This window comes from Macaca fascicularis, chromosome 4 (genome assembly GCF_037993035.2).
Source record: "Macaca fascicularis isolate 582-1 chromosome 4, T2T-MFA8v1.1".
In the NCBI taxonomy this organism is placed as follows: domain Eukaryota; kingdom Metazoa; phylum Chordata; class Mammalia; order Primates; family Cercopithecidae; genus Macaca; species Macaca fascicularis.
In genome coordinates this window covers 33,599,586-33,622,945 of record NC_088378.1, presented here as the reverse complement: position 1 = coordinate 33,622,945, position 23,360 = coordinate 33,599,586, and the positions used below count along the sequence as shown (strand labels likewise).

General features: G+C 37.9%; 1 protein-coding gene across 8 annotated transcripts in view; it reads left to right on the top strand.

Moving 5' to 3' along the window:
* ARHGAP18 (Rho GTPase activating protein 18) overlaps positions 1-23,360 on the top strand; it is a 194,480-nt gene that overhangs the window by 127,253 nt on the left and 43,867 nt on the right. For all 8 annotated transcript variants that reach the window (XM_074037031.1, XM_045391553.2, XM_074037033.1 and 5 more), the window contains 4 exons: positions 895-1,097; positions 4,275-4,510; positions 9,111-9,174; positions 13,688-13,857. In XM_074037031.1, coding sequence (XP_073893132.1) covers positions 895-1,097; positions 4,275-4,510; positions 9,111-9,174; positions 13,688-13,857 — 673 coding nt within the window. The remainder of the gene's footprint in view (positions 1-894; positions 1,098-4,274; positions 4,511-9,110; positions 9,175-13,687; positions 13,858-23,360) is intronic.

Here is a 23,360-nt window from a genome sequence, read left to right as displayed (position 1 = left end):
CATTTTGGAATTTTTAATACATATAAATCATGGGTCCATTTATAAATAAAGATTAGAAATTGCTTTCTACAGTAGATTATAACAGCAAACTTAAATCATCCTATTTATATTTTGATTTCAAAAATAAAATGGAAATTCAAATACTTCATCGGTTGAAGATATTTACTATATAACAGTTGACTAAGTTTTGTTTATGAATATAAATGATAAACACAAAAATTGTATAAAATTCATTCCCAATTAATAGTCTGTAATTAAGATTTAACATGTTGCTTTTTAAAAACTAACTTTCAGGTTTAAATGACTCTTATGCCTGGGTGTGGTGGCTCATGCCTTTAATCTCAGTGCTTTGGGAGGTTGAGGTGCGAGGATCAGTTGAGGATCACTTGAGGCCAGGAGTTTCAGACCAACCTGGGCAACACAGCAAGACCCCATGTCTACCAAAAGAAAAATAGCTGGGCAATATGGTATATGCCTGTAGTAGTAGCTACTCAGGAGACTAAGGTAGGAGGATCATTTGAGCCCAGTAGTTTGGAATTAGAGTGAGCGATGGTCACACTGGTGCACTTGAACCTTGGCAACAGAGCAAGACCTTGTCGCTAAAAAATATATTTGAAAAATGAGTCTTCATTTAATGTAAATGGAAAAATAATTTACCATGTTGCTCTTTGTACTTCACCATACTTTTCTGTGGAGCATGCAACTGTTTATTCTACAAGCATATTATAATCAGTAGCACTCCAGAGTAAACAGTTTCAAAATATATATTCCTTTGGTTTTATTAAGGAGAACTTAAGGAGTTAACAAATTCTCCAGCATATTGCTGTGATACTTTAGAAATTATACTGCTTCCTTTTGTACTAAAATAAACCATGTGTTCTTTTGAATTTGTAGTCGCAGATATGGCCAGTACACTATGAACCAGGAAAGCACCACCACCAGAGTTATGGAGAAGCCTCCATTTGATCGATCAATTTCCCAGGATTCTTTGGATGAACTGTCTATGGAAGACTATTGGATAGAACTAGAAAACATCAAGAAATCTAGTGAAAACAGACAAGAAGATCAAGAGGTGGTTGTCGTCAAAGAACCTGATGGTAATAACTAACTAAATAAAGCTTTTATTGTTTGTATTTGTATTTATAGGAAATGAATGCATAGAAAGGAAGAGAACCAAAAAAAAAAAAAAATTAAAGCTAGGACCACCGAAAAAAGATACTGCCTTTCAACTTGAAAATTACTTGTTTGAGGCAGATTTATGGATGCAACTGCCAGATACAAGTGGCATAAGTAAGTTAGCGTAGTCATAGATATGGCTGGAATGTTGTTGGCTAAGCTCACTGTATCATAGCTTTTTAGAGTTAGACTTCATCTTTGAAACTATCTAACCTCTCTTTAAATTTCTTCTGTAATATAATAGCCACATTGTCATTTGGTCTCTAGTGAGTGCAGATGGTGATAGAAAGAGCACTGCTTTGCAGTGATACTGTTTTTCCAGTGGTCAGTCAGCTTGAGTTCCTTTGATCTTTGTTTTATTGATTTACAGTCTGCTGTCCTCTAACTTTGACTCTCTTGCTGTAGTTATGCCTTTGGGACAAATGGAACAGAGCTCTTCTATTTTTACATGATAGCCTTTCATATATTTGAGAATATTTATCTTGTTCCTAGCCAGGACCTTTCTAGAAAGAAAATTCACATAAACCAATCTTTGTGGGTGGTTTTCAAAGACCTGCTGTGGTCCTGGCTATTTTGTCATTCGAAGTATAGTTCTCCAGATTGGATGCAATGGCTCATGTTTAGCCAACTAATCTAAAAATACAGAGTTGGGCAGTAGATGGTGGCATTACCGTTTTTAGCTTCCATATTTACTTCTTTCTTGTATTTGGTGCATAATTTCTGTAGAGTCACTTTCCAGCCATAGTTCCCATTGTCTGCTGTAATAATTGATATTCTGGGAGAAACATGTAAAACTTTACTTAAAAGTTTTTTTGTACCATTTCTTTTAATCTCTGAAATTCAAGCAGTTGCCAAGTTTTTCATGTCCATTTCTCTTGTCTGTCATATTAGCTTTCTTTCTATGCCTTGTGCCATCTATACATTTGTCAGTATGTTTATGTAAGTTGATATATAAATGCCAAAATGTGAGAGCCCCAATCAGTGCTTTGTGATCCACGAATAGAGACTTACTTCTCAACACAATGACTTCTTAAATTACTTAGGATCTAATTAAGTAGCAAAATCTATATAAATAAGATTTTTCTCCTTGGCTACAACATTGCTTGAAAAATCTACCAATACTTATTTAAAAAGAAGACTTGGGGATTTTTCTTAATTTAATTTCTCAGACCTAGAAGAACACTACAGTTAACTCATTCTTTAGCTTCTTGTTTATTTTTCTGTCACCGTTTCCCAAATATGATACCAATAAAGTCAAGCTTATTTATGATAATTAATAGTATCTTTCACCCTTTCTTTCTCCCTGTTTCAAGATGGATGTAGCATACTAGTCTGCTGAATAAGGAGAGAATATGTTTGAGAAAGCAGCGTTTAAACCCAATACATAGAAGTATGTCGTTAGCTGTTTGATAATTCTCCAACGTTAATTAGATTCATTGATTATTATGTACTATGTGGTCATCAAGAAGATTGGGAATGTTTTCTACATGCCCACACCTTTTCTTAGACTTTAAATTGTTTAAGCTTTACTTCTACTTTTTAATGGAAAAAGTGACTCTACATAGTAATCTTGTTTATTTTCCTTGTTGTGTAACAACATCAGCTTTTTTTCTGGCAATTTGGTTTTGTACACCAATACTGAGTACTACCTTAAAAGCATAAATATTAATGGCTGACTTAGTTTTTTGTTGTTGTTTTGTTTTGTTTTGTTTTGAGACAGTCTTGCTCTGTCACCCAGGCTGGAGTGGCACAATCTCAGTTCATTGCAACCTCTGCCTCCCAGGTTCAAGAGATTCTCTTGCCTCAGCCTCCCTGGTAGCTGGGATTACAGGCGTGCACCACCGCGCCTAGCTAATTTTTGTATTTTTAGTAGAGAGCGGGTTTTACCATGTTGGCCAGGCCAGTCTCCAACTCCTGACCTCAAGTGATCCACCCACCTCAAAAGTGCTGGGATTACAAGCCTAGCCACCATGCCCGGCCTTGCTGACTTTTTATGCTAGTAAGCTGTTTTTGTTGTCTGGTGTGCACAGTGCCTAGTACTGGCTTATGTCTCTTGAAGTCAGTTATTAATACTTGATTTCTGCCATCAAGAAGTTTATATAGTATAGAAAGACAGGCAGGACTAGGTGCTATACCATGTGATTCAGTCTGTCTCAGGGCTTTTCAAAACTCCTTCCATATAACATTCTCACCTTTGGTTATAGCATAGCTGGAAGAGGTATGCTTTAGTGTACAGATCAGAAAACAGTCAACTTGAGGCTAAGTAACTTGTCCAAAGAGACTTGGCTATCAAGGTGCAGAAATGGGGTACAGATCCAGGTCTTTTGTGTCCCAATTCATCCCTCCTTTATTTTCCTCTATAAACATGATGGTTGGAAAGAATCTATTCTAATTATCCTTCTGCTTTTAAATAACTTTCATTAGATCGTACACAATATTTGCATGAATATTTACTTCCTGCTTTCAGTGTTTTGAATTGATTCTTGTTTGATTAGCTTCCTATATAAGCTTTTTTTTGCTGAATATATTGTGCTTTTAAAAAACATTGTAAAATAATCTGATGTGCTGACTTGGAAGATTAGAAAAATTAATTTGAAATTGATTAGTTCCCAATGTTCTGATGCTGTTAACTTCTTTGCTGCACTTCCTGTCAGCTACAGTGAACAGAGAAAACAAGGCTTTCCATAAATTAGTGTTGGACTCTGAGGTAGTACTGAATTTAAGCCAAGAAACTGGGCTTAATATATAGCCCCAGCATTGACTTATTTCTGTAACTTGATGGAAGTAAGTTATCTCTTTATTCTTTGCTCATCTCTGGAAGGGGAATAGTATCATCCTCTGGGTTAATCTGCAAGGAAGTTATAGAGGTTAATTACATGTGAAGTCATTTAAAAATTTCAATTGAGTATATATGAAATCCATCTAAAATTTGATATCGTGGCTGGAGTGTATGGCAGTTGTCCAAGTTTTAGATAATGATTATTAGCACTGTGGTTTGGTTACAATAGAAGAGTTTTAGTAAGAATTTTTAACAGCTTAAAAAATATAAAGGTTCTTATATTTTGTGATTTAAGTACTACTTTTCTCTACTGTCTTAGAGGGAGAATTGGAAGAAGAGTGGCTTAAAGAGGCCGGTTTGTCCAATCTCTTCGGAGAGTCTGCTGGAGATCCACAGGAAAGCATGGTGTTTTTATCAACATTGACCCGGACCCAGGCAGCAGCAGTTCAGAAACGAGTAGAGACGGTCTCCCAGACCTTGAGGAAGAAAAACAAACAGTACCAGATTCCTGACGTCAGAGACATATTTGCTCAACAGAGAGAATCGAAAGAAACAGTAGGTTTTCTTTTTTGATGTTAAGGCAAAGGACTAATTGCTTACAATTAATTGGATCAATCTGGTTTAATTCGAATGATTAAAAATGAAATGATCACCTATTCTGTGCCAGGCACCAAAACTCTATGCTTGCAGCAAACAAGAGAGACTTGCTTCCTGCCTTTCTGGAAGTTATACTGATGAGGCAGAAAACAAAACTAGTTAAAATTCAGCATGACAATCCATGCATTAGGGGAAGAGGGTGTCCTTGGAGCATTAGAAGTGACTCTAACTCCACTAGGGGTGACAGGGACAGCGGACAGCTTCTCAGACAACGTGACTACCAACAGTTACTTAGATAAAAGTAGGATTAGGGTATTCTTCCCTATCTATTAATGCTTGTAGGAATATTTGATTTGTCCCTAGACTCGTTTGGGGATGGATAAGTAGAGTGTGAGGGAGCTAATTGCAGCTGAATTACAAAGTAGGAACCTTGAGACATGAAGTAACTTCTCCTTTGTGGTGTTAAAAGAAAGACCTTAGACAAATTAAATTTAACAGAATTTAATTGAGCAAACAGTGATTTGCAAATTGGGCAGCCCCCAGAATCACAGCAGATTCAGAGAGACTCCAGTGCTACCGTGTGGTCAGAGAAGATTTATGGACAGGGAAAGGAAAGTGATCTACAGAAAATGGAAGTGAGGTGCAGAATCAGCCGGATTGGTCACAGCTTTGTGTTTGCCTTATTTGAATATGGTTTGAACAGTTGGCCACCTTTGACTGGTCAAAATTTGGTGATTGACACGAGTAGGTTACACAGTCTGTTTACATACTCAGTTAGGTTAGAGTTCACTAAATACAGAGAAACCCTTTAGGATGAACATAAGATATGTAAGGAGGCAGCTTTAGGTTAAACTTTAAGGTGTCTAGCCTTAGCACAGCGACAGCACACAAAAGATTGAGTAAATATTTGTCTAGGTGATTGACTTATTAATGAAAGCTGTGGGGTCTGGTAGAGACTGTGGGACTGATGAATGAAGAGAGGTATCAGGGAAGGCATGATAAAAGTTTGAGAGGCTGGGCGTGGTGGCTCACAGCTGTTATCCCAGCTCTTTGTGAGGCTGAGACTGGAGAGTTCAAGACCAGCCTGGGCAACATAGCCAAACCGAATCTCTACAAAAAGCACAAGAATTAGCTGGGTGTGGTGGTGTGTGCCTGTAGGCCCAGCTACTTGCGGAGCTGAGGCCAGAGGATCGCTTGAGCCCTGGAGGTCGAGGCTGCAGTAAGCTGTGTTCATGCCACTGCACTCCAGGCTGGGTGACAAAATGAGAACCCATCTCAAACAACAACAGTAACAACAACAACAACAACAACAACACCAGTACAAGAACTGTGTGGCTCAGATCAGTGCTACTCGAACAAGCCAGTTTGTGGATTACCTTTTACTCATCTGTAAGGGCATAAGGAGCCTGCACAGAATATAAATGATCCTTCTTTCTTTCATCAAAAAAGTCTTGCTGCCAGAAAAAAAGTAAAAAATCAGCTGATCTAGATGGTGTTCTTGAGGTCAAAGTTGATTTACATTCTGGCTTGAGTAGCTCTGGCCTAAAAGACCCAGTGAGGTGGTTGGAAGGAGAATGAACACGGAATGGGACTCTTGAACAATGATTGTAATAATAATAACAATACCAGCTGCTGCCACCATTGCTGAACAATTACTGTGCCAACCACTTTAACGTGCTTTATCTCACTTAATCCTTACAGCTGTCTTGTGAGTGAGGTATTATTTCCATTCTGTGGCTGAGGCTCATAGATTTTATTTTATTTTTTAATTTTTATTTTTGGCAATGGAGTCTCTCTCTGTCACCCAGGCTGGCATGCAGTGGCACAATCTTGGCTCAGTGCAACCTCCACCTCCCAGGTTCAAGCAGTTCTCCGGCCTCAGCCTCCCGAGTAGCTGGGACTGCAGGTGCACGCCACCATGCCCGGCTAATTTTTTGTACTTTTAGTAGAGACGGGGTCTCACTATGTTGGCCAGGCTAGTCTTGAACTCCTGACCTTAGGTGATCTGCCTCCCTCAGCCTCCCAAAGCGCTGGGATTACAGGTGTGAGCCACCGCGCCCTGCCAGATTTTAAGTAACTTGCTCAGTGTCCTATAGATAGTAACCCCAAATTTGTTTGATTTTGAAGTACATGCTTTTAACCACTCTCTATCCTGGTATATTTGCATTTTGTACACGATTCTGACATTAAGCATCCTGAATATGAGATTCTATTCACACTATAGAAGATAACAAAAATTGAATGATTATTTATTTTAAAAAAGGAATGAAAGGGTTTATATTCATGGTATCTTCCTGTCATGTAGACACTCTTGCTTTTTCTAGACATTTTATTCTTACAAGAAAGCCCTTCTAGCTGCAGATTGCTACTCTCTTTGCATGACCAATTTCGAATCAAGTCCAGTCCATTTTATAGGAGTTTTGGGGTCATTAAATTGCTCCAGGCACTTGCTTAAGTTAAGCACTTGCTTACTACCCAGTGGTTATTTGGGATATCCACTAGTATTAAAGGACTGGGCTAGGTTTCCAGCTGAAGAAAAATGAATGGTAAGGAAATTTAGTATTATGACATTTTCTTCCCAACTAGAGAACCCTCACTAAGGGAGTTAAGAGGAAGTGAAAAGTGAAAAGGGGGATGGAACAGAGAGCTGAGCCTAAGCAAAATATAAACTGTGGGATTTCTGCCAGTCTCCAAGAGGATGTTGCTACTCGGTGCTAGAAACAACATTTTTCCAGCAAGTTTCTGGCAGTGTCAGAACCACATGGTTTGAGTCCAAGGTAATTGGTGGATTGTGTCATCTGATGGAGTCATTAAGAGAGAACTAGCAAAAGGAAATTTGAATAATGGTAACTTGCTTACACTGCATGCCTTTGATTGAAACACTGCCACCCATGAGAAAAGTGCTTTATCTCCCCCATCCCTCAAGCAAACGTGGGCCAGCCATCTTCACTTGCAGTTCTTCTGTTTTTGAGCGATTGTATATTCAGCTCTTCCATGTTAAATGCTTCCTCATGAAGGCCTTGCTGACACTAGAAAATATAATACAGAAATGAACACCATCTGTACTGCCATCTTCAATTGCTAAGGAAAATAATTCCAACCACATGCTCCAAAATATGTGTTCTTTTGTGAGATTGGAATCACTCTGCTCATTGTGCCATGCAGGACCAGCCTCTGCCGACTTGTGGGAGGAAGGAGAGAGAATGGGACTGCTCTGTCCTTCAAGGGGTTAAAGTGATGCTGGGTACCCACGTCCCACTTCTGTGACTTGGTAGTAGTCACTGTAACATTGTCCTGGGTTTTCCCCATCTCTAAGTGGTTCATTAGTGGTCAAGATGTCCCTAGCCTAGTGCTTTTCTAGGCTCTTTTTAGACTTCAGGTGGAGGATGAAGTCCTTCCTGGACAACAGCTTGAGGTGAAACGTGTAGTGAGACTGCAATGGCCGCTTTCTGTCTGAGATAAAATCCAGTAGAATTATCAATATTATTTTTAAAAATAATTTGAATAGACCTCTTTCTGTGGTTGATCCAGACTCTCCTTCCTGACCTCTGAATGCCTTACCTGGAAAGGAGGAAGTACTGTCTGGCCACATTTACTGCTGAGCAGAGTCAGCCGTGGTTTACCATCTCCATAAACCTTTGGAAGGCTCCATTCCTTGGGTGTCACTGCCCCGGCCCCTTGAAAACAGGAATTCCTTCAGATGTTTTAGGTCTTATTGCTGGTTTGGTAATTTAGTTACTTATCTCACGTTTATTTCTGGATTTTTTTTTTTTTACTTGAAGAATTTCTATTTTATTAGGGACATGTACTTTTATCGTTTTATAACAGCATGATTGAGATATAATTCACATACCATACAATTCGCCCACTAAAAGTGCACAATTCAATGTTCTTTTTAGCATATTCACAATCGTGCAATGATCACCACAATCAGTTTTAGCACATTTTTATTATTTCCAAAAGAAAGCCTATATCCATTAGCAGTCCTTCCCCATCTTTCCCTCCCTACTCTTAGGTGACCACTAGTCAGCTTTGTGTCTCTATGGTTTGCATATTATGGTCATTTGCTATAAATGGAATCATATAATATGTGGCTCTTTGTGACGGGTTCCTTTTACTTAGCATAATGTCTTCAAGGTTTATTTATGTTGCAGCATGTATCAATACTTCATTTCTTTTTATAGCCAAATAACATTCCATGGTACAGATAGACCACATTTTGCTTATCCATTTGTCAATTAATAGATATTACTAATTTTTTAACATGTTCATCCTTTCTCCTCCACTAAATAGTAGCATTCTTGATGACAGGGACACACTCATGACTTTTTTTATATTTCCCACTGGGCATACTATTGTCTCTTACAAGTTGTAGGTAATAAAATATTTTTTGGATGATTGCTTGTTGATTATTACCTTAGTGCCCCTTTTGCACTGTGATTGTTATAATTCTGAGTACATTTCTTGTACTCTAAAGATTAGTAACAAAATTATTTACAATATCATTTTCTCTGGTTTTGAGTTGGAGATGACTAAATGGCCTGTTTTTTATGTTTAGGCTCCAGATGACACTGAATCGCAGTCACTTAGAACAAATGAAAACAAATACCAAGGAAGAGATGGTATGTTGAACCTGTTCTCTTGTTTTCCCCGCCCCCTTTAATTAGCATAACAAACAGTTACAGTCTTATGAAACATTCACCTTCAATTCTAGTAAACAAATTCTATTAAAATGCTAATGAAAAGTCCCAAGTGGATCATTACATGAGGCTGAGCATATAGTTGGCCTTCAATTTTCTTTTAATGTATATCCCTATCTTCTGATTCAAAATGCATATACGTATCTTCCTGAGTGCTTACCATGTGCCAGATGTTATCAGGAGATGCCTACCTCATTTAATACACCCAAAAACAATGTAATGGTTATTGTTCTTAATCCATTTTACAGATGAGTGAGCTGAGGCTTAGAGCTGAGAAGCCACTTTCCAATGCCATACAGCTGGTCACTGAGCCAACAAACTTGCAGCATTGTTCTTAAATCACAAGCTCCTAATTCATAAATGGGGTAATTTTTTAGATATTATAGAAAAACTTTTTTAAATAGTTAAGATTTTTATGGGCAATTGATTATAATTCTCCTTTTCATGTTTCTCTGCTAACATTTGTTGTTTCAGAAGTGAATTAGAAACTTGAGGTATGGAAGAAAGTAACTTTTTTTTTTTTTTTTTGAAGTGGAGTCTTGCTCTGTCTCCCAGGCTAGAGTGCAGTGGTGTGGTCTTGGCTCACTGCAACCTCCGCCTCCCAGATTCAAGTGATCCTCCTGCCTCAGCCTCTCCAGTAGCTGGGATTATAGGCACATGCCACCATGCCCGGCTAATTTTTTTTTTTTTTAATAGAGACAGGGTTTTGCCATGTTGGTGAGGCTGGTCTTGAACGCCTGACCTCAAATGATCTGCCTTCCTGGGCCTCCCAAAGTGTGGGGATTACAGGTGTGAGCAACCATGCCCAGCCAAAAGTGACTATTAAGGCTGTATTAGTACTTACTAAGAAAGAGTTTATAGCTATTTCATTTGTTTACAGAAAGGGAAAATATTCTAAGTGAAGTTAATCGATTTAAGCTTAAAAATTTAATCGTTAATTGTTATTTAACAAACTAAAACAGGTGATTTATGTTTATATTCCTAAAATTTAGCAACTGGGGTGTTCATGCCATTAACAGTGTTGCATTTGGTTTGGAAGTAGTAGTGGGAGGAGTATTAGGTAAACTGTGGAGGACTGAGGAGTGTTCCAACATTCCTATAAAAATCCTACATTACTCAAGATCATATGGGATATTTTCCTTCCATACTTTTCTCAGAACTTCTCTCTGGCACCCCTGCCTTAAAGGTAATATGCACACATGTGTATACACACATATATATTTATAAAAGCACTTGCTTTTTTTACTATTCTGTGGATGTTTCTTCAGTTTTATGCGTTATAACTGAATGAAATCACTAGGTGTTTTCTCAAATCTATGTACCCACAGATGTTGAAGTGGCAAGCAAGCTGGCATAGCTACCCTGCCTGCTAGAGAGCTGGGTCATCAGGAGAGACAGACAGGTTTTTTTGTGCCAATGTCAATATGCTTTGGGCTCTGGGGAAGAGTGACTGGCAGTTGGTGAATGGATACTGAGGAAAACATTGTCCTTTTCTTGGTGTTTTCCTCCCCTGCCAGGGATCATGATGTAGGCTATATCAACAAAAGTTCTGGAAGACAAGTTCATAGTGTGAGCACTTGCCTGCCTAGCTTGCAGCAGGCAAGTGAAATGTGACAAACTTGCTGCTTGATTTACATCTGCTTTTGCTAGAATGCTACGTAGTGGGCATAGAGCCTCCAATCAGAATAACAAGAGAATGTGTGATGCCATCCAAGTCACTGAGTATTCCCTATTGCACCTGTTCTGGGCAATGCCATGCTCTTTCACTAGCCAGTGAATTAACCAGTGTAAGCCAAACGTTGGAAAGTTCAGGATGAAATGCATGGAAACATTGTCTCAGGTTCAAAAATGGGGCTGTTTCTGATTAAAATTTGAAGGCGTGGGAGACATAGTCTCTTTTAAATGTTTTCCCCACACTTGGATTTTTAAACATGTTCCACCAACAATACTTATTCTAAATGAAAAAGTTGTTAAGTTTTATAGTTGCAAGGGTTGTTACATTCCAAATTAATTAATTCACTGTAATGTGTTCATTTTTCATTAAATCATAAACTCTATGAAAGGCCCAGTATTTAATAATACATTTAGAAATATTAATAATGCCCCAATAATTTTTTAAACTTTTATATTGATATGTGTAGTTTCTTATTTTCTTTTGAATTTCTACAGAGGAAAGAAAAATCTTTTTTTTTTTTTTAAATAGAAGCAATTGAATCTTAAAGTCAGGTGATTAAAAAAAATTTTTTTTAAGGCATTTCAGGATATTTTGGACAACTGAAAAACTTGAGGGAGATTTGCAAAATGTTTGTAACCCAGTGCTATTGTGCACTTAAAAAGAAACTAGATGACAGAAATGTTATTTATTTTAGGACCTTAAGAACCAAAAGGTTGATCTCAGCATTCTGTTCTTATTAAGAGTAGATAATTAAATCATCACTTATTAGCCAAGTAATCATCCATTTCTTGTAGCAGTACCCCCTTCAACCCTGAAACTCTTTTTTTCTGTGCTCCACTTCAACTTGATTTTCTATTTTAATCAGAACTTTGATATGCGGTATTTTTTTTTTTGCCATGCTTTTGAAGGAAATTTGTGTGTTAAATGTGTAATACCTTAATTATAGTTACTCAGCTTTACATTCAGCATAGTCCGTTGGTGTGGGTGTGAGTGTGGGGGTATTCATTGTAACCCTGACATGGAAGTGGTGAGAAGAAAGAGTACTTTTGAAATTCGTGCCCACAACTACTCAGCTGCTAGAAAGGTACCTTCTAATTTAAGAAAATGGCTAATCATTTTTTTCCTCTTAGAATAGTTTCCTAGGAAACCAACGTACATAGTCACAGTAAAACATAAAGGAGTGTAAACCAGAGGGAAAATAAAATTGTGCTTTGACATTCATGTTGATAGTTAAAAAAAATTAATCATCAAAAGGTATAGGTATTCTAATTTAAAAAATGGTCACAGGCTGTTGAGAAACATAAATATACATGGCAGCAGATGAATACTAATAATATCAATGGACTTTAAATGTATTCTTAGTTTTGGAATTGGCACAGGTAAATTCTTACTTTCTTAACTGTCAGATGCTATCAGGACCAGCTATGTAATTTGCAAGGTCAGGGACAAACTGAAAATATAGGGCCTCTTATTTAATTTCATGATGTAACAGCAGAGTATTAAACTAAGTGTGGAGCCGTCCTGAGCCTGGAGCCCTGTGTGGCTGCAGGGGTCTCATGCCCACGAAGTCTACCCTAGTTATTTAATGGGACTGAATAAAACTAGATCCATATTTACTTCTAAACTTGATTTTGATTAAAACAGGCATTTTCACTTTTATGTAAATGAATATAAAGATTATTTTTCTGAACCGCAGACTTTTAATAATGTATGCATTTATGACATTTATTAACTTTTTAAATTAACTTTAGCTTCTGTCACTTTGTTTGTACGTGAGCCTGTTAGTATGTAAGCATGTGTAGACACTGCATAGATGTACTTTGTAATTCAGAGCTTCTTACTATGATTCAAAGGTCAACAGTGAGAAAATAACAGTAATCTTGGTTATTGGCTCTAGGTTTTTTTCTGTCAATTGCATTAAAACTGTAAATTTACCAAATAATCAAATTTAGAATTATCTTCTCCAAAGCTTAAACCTGGTGTTTTCAGCAAAGAGATTTTTAAATGTAAATTCCTTTGTGGAGGATTACAACAAACCAAAAAAAGCCAAAACAAAGTTAAACTTACGATATCCTTGAAATCTTGATGTAAATATGTGAAAATTATTTGACTAGTATTTATAGTCATGGGAACTTTTATATTCTTTGACATGATCAGGTGGAAACCCAACCATTCCCGTACCAGGTACGTCCAGACCTGACTCGCATAGTGATAATTATTTGGCACTAACTGTTGTTTTGGAAATTTTACTATGATAGGTAGGTAATATTCCAGAAAGTAAATGCAGGGTGTGGAAGAAGTTTATTCCAGGAATCTGATCCACTCTGAGGAAATTAATTAAATGGTAAATTACTAGCTTTACAAGAGATTACTGCTCATTACCTCCCTCTTTTTTTGCTTTTAGTTTCTCAGTATAGAATAAAACAACAATTAATACTTCAAAACCTTTTGAGGTTTTTCATTAAAAGTTTACTATCTTCCAGCAATGTTTTGGAATTGGAACCCAGTTTAAGGACTGTGCTCTCAAAGACTGCACAATTGAACTATGGATTGCTAGTCACCACAGTCTCCCTGCCCACTTCCCATGCACCATTGATAGGATTTTTGAGTATACTCTTTATTATTAAAATAACAGCTAAGTATTGCCTGGAGATAATAGTACTCTTCCCAAATGTTTTTATGTAGTGGATGCATTAGAATTTTTTTAAAAAAGAAAGAAATAAAGCATATGAATTGGGTTCTTTTCCCCTGGCCCCCCAGACCAGACATCTAACCTTGTTGGTGAAGAGAAGCTGATCCCACCTGAGGAGACACCTGCCCCTGAAACAGACATCAACCTGGAGGTATCATTTGCCGAGCAAGCACTCAATCAGAAAGAGAGCTCCAAGGAGAAAATCCAGAAGAGCAAAGGCGATGATGCCACGTTACCTGTATGTAGTACACTATTTATAAATATACATATATGTGCGTACACATATACATATATATACACATACAGTTATACACACACACACATATACATATATATGTGTGTGTGTGTGTATATATATATAGAGAGAGAGAGAGAGAGAGACAGACAGAGAAAGATGAGGTCTCACTATGTTGCCCAGGCTTATCTCAAACTCCTGGGCTCTAGCGATCCTCCCACCTCAGCCTCCCAAAGTCTTGGGATTACAGGGATGAGCCATCACACCTGGCTCAGGATATATTTTTCATCAACTTTTTATTTTAAAAATGTAGAACCCACAGAAAAGTTGAAAGAATAGTATGGCAAACACCATTTGGCCTTCATAGATCAATTCAACAGTTATTAACATTTTATAACCTCTTTTTCTTTTCTATATCTATCTATATGTATGTTCTAACTTTGTTTTTAGTTTAATACTTAGGAAATTTAAACTGAAGTGATAATCATATTTAATATACAGTCATATCAAAACTTTCCCAATTGTCACAGTATTGTTCTTTATAGCTTCTCCCTTTTCCACTCCCATTTGGGTTCCAAACCAGGGTCATATACTATATTTGTTGTCATGTCTGTTTGGTTTTCTTGAATCTAGGTCAGTCTCCTGCTTTCCTTCAGTATTATTGAAGAGTCCAAATCAGTTTTCTGATTGTTTCCTCAGGACTGGATTCAAGTTATACATTTTTAGCCACATTTACTGCATGGAGGATGTTTATGCCTTCGATTGCATCATCAGAAGAGATGCATAGTACCAGCTGGTCCCTTTATTGGTGATAGAAGTTTGATCACCAACTTATCTAAGGAGAGATGTTCACTAGATCTCCTCATCGTAAAAAGATACCTTTCCTATGTGCAATTAATAATAATTTGTCATCCTTGAGACTGGGCAAATATCTTTTATGTCAGTAAAGCCTATTGGCCAGTGGTTTCACCATCCATTTGTAACTGCCTTAAACAATAACTAACCTGGTGCTTAAGAAATGGCTATTTTAAAATTCTATTATTCCTTCTACACTTACTGGCTGACACAGTCTTCCATAATTGCTTCTTCAGTTTCTAGCACAAGATGTTCCAGGCTCTCTTTGTAATTTTCTCCCTGCAGACTTGAAAGCATCCATTTCTCCAAGAAGCTCTGGTACTTTTTAGCAGCAAATTGTGTTTAGAAACCAAGCTCTGTGTAGTGAATGTTCTCATTGCTACTGAATATCTTGTATTTTCTAAAAAATACATTTATTATGCAGAATTTCACAAAGGCAAAAGTTAAAAAGAATGGTATTCCGAACCCCCAAATACTTAGCACTCAGCCCCAACATTCATTAGCCCATGGCCAATCCTGACCTATTCATACCCCCACCCAGTTCCCTATTCTGTGTTATTTTGAAATACATCTCTGAATTACATTTTATCATCTATATTTCTAAAAGACAAAGAGGGGATTTTAAAACTCATAACCATATAACCATTATTGTACCAAAAATGCCAACAATTTTTAATTTCAAATATCTAAGCAGTGTTCAGATTTCAAATTGTATCACATCATTTTATGATCTTTTTATACAGGTTGAGTCAGGATCCAAATAAGGCTCATGTATTGTATTGCAATTAGTTGATACGTCTTTTAAGAATTTTTAAATCTCCTTCTCTGTTTCTTTTTCCCTCTCTCTCTTTCCTTCCTTCCTCCTTTCTTCCTTTCCCTCTATCCCTTCCTCTCTCTCACTATTTTTCCTTCCTCCCTCCTCATTAATTTATTAAAGAAACCTAGTTATTAAATTGTGGAGAGTTTCCCCCTCTGACTATTCCCCTGGTGTAGTTTAACATGTTCTTTTGTTTCTTATCAATTAGTTGACTTTAAATTTCACTTTTTTGGGGGGGTCAAGACTATGTCAGATATGTGATTGTGTGTTTTCTGTTGGGAAGCTCATAATAGCTGTTTCTTTTTTTTTGTCACTGTAGCAGCTGTTGCTGATCAATACCTGGATCCAGTAATTTATTAACGGTTACAAAATTGTGATCTAATATTTTCTTCTTTTTTAGTTATTCATTTGGATATTTCTTTGAGAACAACTTTCTGAAAGTGGTCATTTTTACCTTCTATTTGTTGTCAGAAATTGTTGACTTACAGTTTTCACCTGTGACCAATTAATGTTTTAATTTGCTTTGTAAAAAATAGTCTTAACTCATGGACTTATATATATTTGTAAAAATAGTCTTAACTCATAGATTTATACATATTTGACATCCTGGACAAGATTTTATAGGCTTGTCTGGTGTATTTTCTGTTCCAGACCTAGACCGATTTGTTTCTGCAGGAAACCCTGATTCCGTTGAGCAGAAATAGACTTTTGTGACTATGATCAGGACACTAGAAGTGTTCATTTCTCTGGGCTGGTCATTACTTCTGAGCCTTTTCAGAGGACACAGAAGTACATGAGCATCTTCTGTCTCCCATGCTGAGAATTGTAGTTCTCAGGAAATGGCAGATGATATATTTAGAATATCACATAATTGCATGTTTGCTTTATCCTACGCTAATGCACAGTATTCTCAGAGTATGCTAATATTACCATCAATAATATGATTACTAGAAATGGTTTAAACTTGTTTTTCTTTCTTTATTGTGTGTGTGTGTGTGTGTGTGCGCGCGCGTTTTGGGGGTACATCCTAAAAGGGATTTTATAATTATTGTGTTTTAAGTTGTCTAGGATTGTTACTCTTTGGATGGTTAAGCCATCAACTGCATACCTGGTTTGGTTAATTTGCTTTATTTTATTATCAATTTTTAGAGATTGCTTTTCTTGAAATTTAATTTTGGTTTATAAGTATGTAAAATACTTATGTAGTCCAACATTAAAGTTGAAAAACAAAGTGTATTAAAAGTCTAGCTTTTATCCTTCAGCTACCAACCTATTCAATCCCTCCTCTTAGAGGCAAACTTTCATATATATATATATATATGAACATTCAAATATATGTGTGTGTGTATGTATTTATGTGTGTATACATATATGTTAGTATATATATGTGTATATACATGTATATATGTATATACACATATATATACACCAACCTATTCAATCCCTCCTCTTAGAAGCAAATTTTCTTTCCTTTTAATATCATGGTTTATCCTTCTGTTCATAGAAAACTGGTAGCTCACTATGCAGTTTCTTCCACATTGATTTTTGTTTTGTTGACTTACTGGTGTATTCTGGAAATCATACCATAGTAGTATAGAGAAATATTTCTCACTTCTTTTTGTTAGATACATTGTACTCCATTGTATGGATGTATCATAATTTTTCAAGTCAGTCCCCTAATGGTGGACATCTGAATTGTTTCCAGGCTCTCTTGTATATATGTGTGTGTCTGTGTATGTGTATATATGTGTGTATATATATATTTGTGTGTGTGTGTATATATATATATTTTTTTTTTGAGATGGAGTTTCACTCTTGTTGCCCAGGCTGGAGTGCAATGGCGCGATCTCAGCTCACTGCAATCTCCGCCTCCTGGATACAAGCAATTCTCCTGCCTCAGCCTCCCAAATAGTTGGGATTATAGGTGCCCGCCACCATGCCCGGCTGATTTTTGTATTTTTGGTAGAGACGGGATCTCACCATGTTGGCCAGGCTGGTCTTGAACTCCTCTCCTCAGGTGATCCTCCTGCCTCAGCCTCCCAAAATACTAGGATTACAGGCATGAGCCACAGTGCCTGGCCTTCTTGTATATTTTTAAAACTTTGTGTTTATACCTAATGGGACAAGTAAAAGAGTATGCAAATTGGCCTAAAATGATGATCCACTCTGCCAGACTATCCTCAGGAAAAGTATGTTTTTGTTTTTGTTTTTGTTTTTCTTGAGATGGAGTTTTGCTCTGTCGCCCAGGCACCATCTTGGCTCACTGCAACCTCTGCCTCTCAGGTTCAAGAGATTCTCCTGCCTCAGCTTCCTGAGTAGCTCGGATTACAAGCACGCACCACCATGCCTGGCTAATTTTTTTGTAGTTTTGGTAGAGACAGGGTTTCACTATGTTGGCCAGGCTGGTCTTGAACTCCTGACCTTGTGATCTGCCCACCTCGACCTCCCAAAGTGCTGGGATTACAGGCATGAGCCACTATGCCCGGCCGAAAAGTATGTTTTCAAAGTGACAGTCTTCATCACAAAATATGGAAAGGTTTTAAATTGAAAGATAGTAGAATCTAATTAAACAAAATGAAGACATTGTTGGCTTTTAAAGTTGTTGACTCTAACAATGGAATGAAATATAATCAATCTTCACTTGAGAGCTTTCAAAACAAAACTCCCTCTGCCATTTTCTTCTCTCTTTAACTAATTTACCTTCACCTAGTTTCTTAATTATATTCATGTTGTGCCCCAAGTTTAAAATGACCTCTCCATTTCTACCCCTCTGTTGTTCCGTATTTGCCAAGGAAACCTTAATCTATTCTTCAGAGACTAGCTCAAGATCAGTTTTCCTGTTCTATCTTTCCTGATCATGAACTTATATTAGATCAAATAAATATATGAAATCACCTTTGATTTAGGTTGCATCCTTTAGACATTATTGTTAATCTGTCCATGTATTTGTTTATGCAAATAGGCTGATACTCATCTATACAAACTTTTTTTTAGTCCATTTGTCTTCTAGAAGGTGTGGACTCTGTTAAATTTCTACAAGTCCTTCCCATGGTCGAAGAAGTAAGATTTCTATTCACTACTCTGAGGCAGGTGTCTAAGTAGATAAAACCTTCAGTTCCATTTCTGTTCCATGCTCCTCTGCTTCTGTAAATAAGCAGTAGGCTTTGTGTAATACATTGTTCTCTGTTGACCTCATTTCATATTCACTTCCTTTTCCTCACAGCATCGAGCAGTCTTTGTTAATTCTTTATGATCTCTCACAGTGGATTCAAATTTCTCCTCTTAAATTTGGAGATCAGGTTTTATAACCTTTAATTTGCTTTAGTTTGAAAACTTAGCCCTACGTAGTATGTACACATTATATCTCAGATATTATGGTCTGTAATTATTTTATTTATTAGATGACATCCAGGAGGTAGATATCCCTATTTTTCATACATGGAAACAAGTTAGAGAAGTAACTTGACATGCTGAGGCTTGACATTAATGACTACGCTTTTGAAGCCTTTCTCTTGCTTTCCAAGTCAAAGCTAGAGCGATTTGATGAGTTAAAAAGTCAAGTTGATTATTAGTGATGAAATGCCTAAGGACTCCCAAATGCAAATCCTACAAAAGAGCAACACAGCCAGGGAAAGCTACCTAGTTAATTTATGGTAACACATGGGAATCAATGACCTTATATTTTTTTTTGAAAATTTTTATTTTATTCTTTTCTTTTTTCTTTCTTTCTTTCTTTTTGTTTTGTTTTGTTTTGAGACTGAGTTTCACTCTTGTTTCCCAGGCTAGAGTGCAATGGCGCAATCTTGTCTCACTGCAACCTCCACCTCCTGGGTTCAAGTGATTCTCCTTCCTCAGCCTCCTGAGTAACTAGGATTATAGGCACCTGCCACCACGCCCGGCTAGTTTTTGTGTTTTTAGTAGAGATGGGGTTTCACCATGTTGGTCTGGCTGGTCTTGAACTCCTGACCTTAGGTGATCCAGCAGCCTCAGCCTCCCAAAGTGCTGAGATTATAGGCATGAGCCACCATGCCTGGCCTTATTATTTTCTTTAAACACATTTTCCAAGAGGTAGAGAACTTTTCTCTTGCTGAAATTTCACTGCTTTCTCTTAGCCAACGAACTGAACCATTCAGTCTATTAACTAAACAAAAAACGACAGGAAACTTCATAAATATTTAAAGCTGCTGCTATGAATTAAACATTGGGATAAAGAACTAACTCCTTCATTAAGCACAATGTTTAAATAAATAAATAAATAAGCTCATGACATATATCGCTAGGTAAATCAAATGTTTGAATTAATAATATTTCAGGATTCTGTAAACATTTACCTTGAGTAATGCTTTAAATGCCTGTATTACGTGTGCTTGGCTTATTAGACACAAAGCAATTGATTTTAATGAAACTTTTAGCACTAAAAAAAAAAAGGTAAATATGGTTGGTTTAGCATTCAGAAAATGAAGCAATTACCAGAAATATAGGACCAAACATGGGAAAAAGTGACCAGTTTTGTGTGATTTTTAAAAAGGAAAACTCAGTAGAAATCACAGAAAATCAGGGGAACACGAAGCCAGGGGCCCTCCACCTCATTGAGTTTGATTCTTTGCTCTCCTCCCTGTAGGATGTGCGTCTTCATTCATTTAGTGGACTGTGACAGACCACCCGTAGTGTGCCAGGTCTGTGGTACAACAGGGTTACAGAAGTGGTTAAGAAGTGGCTGCTCTCCTTGAGGGGCTCACAGTACCACATGAACACCTATCAACCTAGATATCTCCCTGCCTACTCTGGTGGATGGGAAATATGGAGTAAAACAGAAGGGTTACAAAACTTAGGATTTAGGAGAACTGAATTTGCATCCTCATGACATCACTGGCTTTGTGGCCATGTATAAGGGACTTAACTGAGTCTCAGTTTCTCCACCTAGAAGATGCTGTAATAATTCTTACCTTATTAGGACTTTTGCAGAATTAAATAAACTGTCTTTTGATAAGATAATTATTGTTTTCATTTTTTTCTTACCTTGCCATGACACATAGGAATAAAGGAAGACCATGACATGCTGATATTATTTTAAAAGCTCCATGAAAAAATATAATATGTAATACTTTTTGAGTGCTATTTATCATTTGATCTTCACCACAACCTTATAAGTTAGGTTCAGTTGTTCTCATTTTACAGATGAGGAGGCTAAGGCGCAGAAGGGGACATTGTTTGCCAAAGGTCACATAGTAAGTGATGAAAACTGGATTTGCCACCTGTGGTCTGGCTCCACCCTCTTGAATCCAGTGCAGTGCCCCATGGAGGCCATCCTGCCCCCTGCTGGAAATTTACTTAGGCCCCATCTTCAGTGATGTTCATTCTGTTTATTTAATGTTCTCCTAGAAAAAAACACATTACAAACAGTTAAGAAAGACCCCTTCGTCTTACAGTGGACTTGAAGTCTCTCTTTTGGAATTGAGTTTGCTTAAAGGGAATTAGCTTCTCACTTAAAGTCATAGGTTTTACGAATTGCTCTAGGAGAGTGACTCCAACATTTTCATCTCACAACTCCTTCATACACTTAAAAATTATTAAGGGCCTCAAAAACCTTCTGTTTATGTGGGTTATACTTATGGACACTTACCATATCTGAAAATAAAATTGAGAAATTGAAAAAATATTAGTCCATTTAATATAAGAATATTATAGTTAAAATAAATACCCTTTTCTCAAAATGGAAAATAGTCATATTTTCTAAAAATTAAGTGTATCATGGTTTTAATTTTAGCAAGTCTCTAATGTCTGGTTTTAGTTGAAGTCAGCTGGATTCCCATATTTATGTTTGCATTCAGTCTGTTGCAATGGCACTCATTTACATCTGGAAAACTGCACTGTATACTCATGAGAGAATGAGAGTTTGAAAGGCAAAATAATGCCTCATTACTAGTTATTAAAATAGTTCTGGACGTTTTGGAAGGGTTTGGATACCCCCAATGTTCCCTGGACTACCCTTTGAGAATTACTGCTTTAGGACATGTCTTTTGCCCTAGTATTGAGATGATGAAGTATTAACGATAAGATGCAAATAGTACCAAAGCAAAGGGAATAAAATAGATGCAGTTAAATCAGCTAATCAGCAATTGAATTAAATGGAAAATTCAAAGGTAAACCCAAACTGTAAGAGAATGATCAGTTTTAGTAATGGGTAAACACAATGGGATTGTAATTTGTATTAAATGTACACACTAGTGAAATTTGCCTTTTTATCTTGTGGTTTGCTTTCTAATGTTTAATGTGTTTAATATTAAAAGATGATATTTGAGAAAGGCAGAAAAACATACCACTGTGTGCTTGTGATTATGAAGTAACATCTTAGTCCCAGTTTATTCAGCAGTGAAAGTAATATACAAGTTGAGTATCCCTAATCCAAAAATCAAATATCCTAAATGTTCCAAAATCAGAACCTCTTTGAGCACTGGCATGATGCCACAGTGAAAAATCCCACACATAAGTACTTAACACAAAATTAGTTTCATGCAAATTAGTTAAAATATTTTGGAAAATTGCTTTCAGGCTATGTGTATATAAAACATAAATCAATTTTGTGTTTAGACTTGGGACCCATCCCAAGATGTCTCATTGTGTATATACAACTATTTCAAAATCTGAAATCCAGAGCACTTCTGGTCTCAAGTAGTCTGGATGAGGTATACTCAACCTGCAGTAGCAACCACATAAAATCACTTGGGAAGTGCTGGGCACTAAATCTCACAACAGCCCTCTAAATTCGGTGGCCCATCCACCTCCTCTTCCTCCTTTTTGTTGTCCTTCTCCTTTCCCTCCCCCTCCATCTCCCAGTTTACGGAAAGAAAGGTTAAGCCATTACCATAGTCACACAACTAGTAAGTAGACAGATGACTGGTAAGCTCTGAAGTCCATGCTCTTCGTTTCCCTGTGTCCCTCCACTCTTAACCCAATGTGCTCTAGTCTTTCTGGACCAACCTTACTTGGCTTCTGTGACAATTAAAAGATACATAAGTATATGTGAAGAGTACCTGGCACATTCTAAGCATACACTCATGGCTGCTATTCCTCTTTCTCTTCCCTGTACTTGTCTTCTCCATGTCATCTTCCTCTGTTTCCCCCTCCCCTCCCCCTCCCCTCCCCCTCCCCCTCCCCTCTCGCCTTCCCCTCCCCTCTCGCCTTCCCCTCCCCTCTCGCCTTCCCCTCCCCTCTCGCCTTCCCCTCCCCTCTCGCCTTCCCCTCCCTCGCCTTCCCCTCCCCTCCCCCTCCCTTGCCTTCCCCTCCCTTGCCTTCCCCTCCCTCGCCTTCCCCTCCCCCCTCGCCTTCCCCTCCCCCTCCCCCTCCCCTCCCCCTCCCCCTCCCCTCCTCCTCCCCTTCCTCCTCCCCCTCCTCCTCCCCCCTCCTCCTCCCCCTCCTCCCCCTCCTCCCTTCCCCTCCTCCCCTCCCCCTTCCCATTCCCCTCTCCCTTCCCCTCCCCCTTTTTCCTTTTCCCTCCCCTTCCTGTCCCCTTTCCCTTCACCCTCCCCTTCCTGTCCCTTTTCCCTTCACCCTCCCCTTCCTGTCCCTTTTCCCTTCACCCTCCCCTTCCTGTCCCCTTTCCCTTCACCCCCCTTTCCTCTCCCCTTTCCCTTCACCCTCCCCTTCCTCTCCCCTTTCCCTTCACCCTCCCCTTCCTCTCCCCTTTCCCTTCCCTTTCCCTTCACCATTCCCTTCACCATTCCCTTCCTCTCCCCTTTCCCTTTACCCTCCTCTTCCTCTCCCCTTTCCCTTCACCCTCCCCTTCCTCTCCCCTTTCCCTTCACCCTCCCCTTCCTCTCCACCCTCCCCTTCC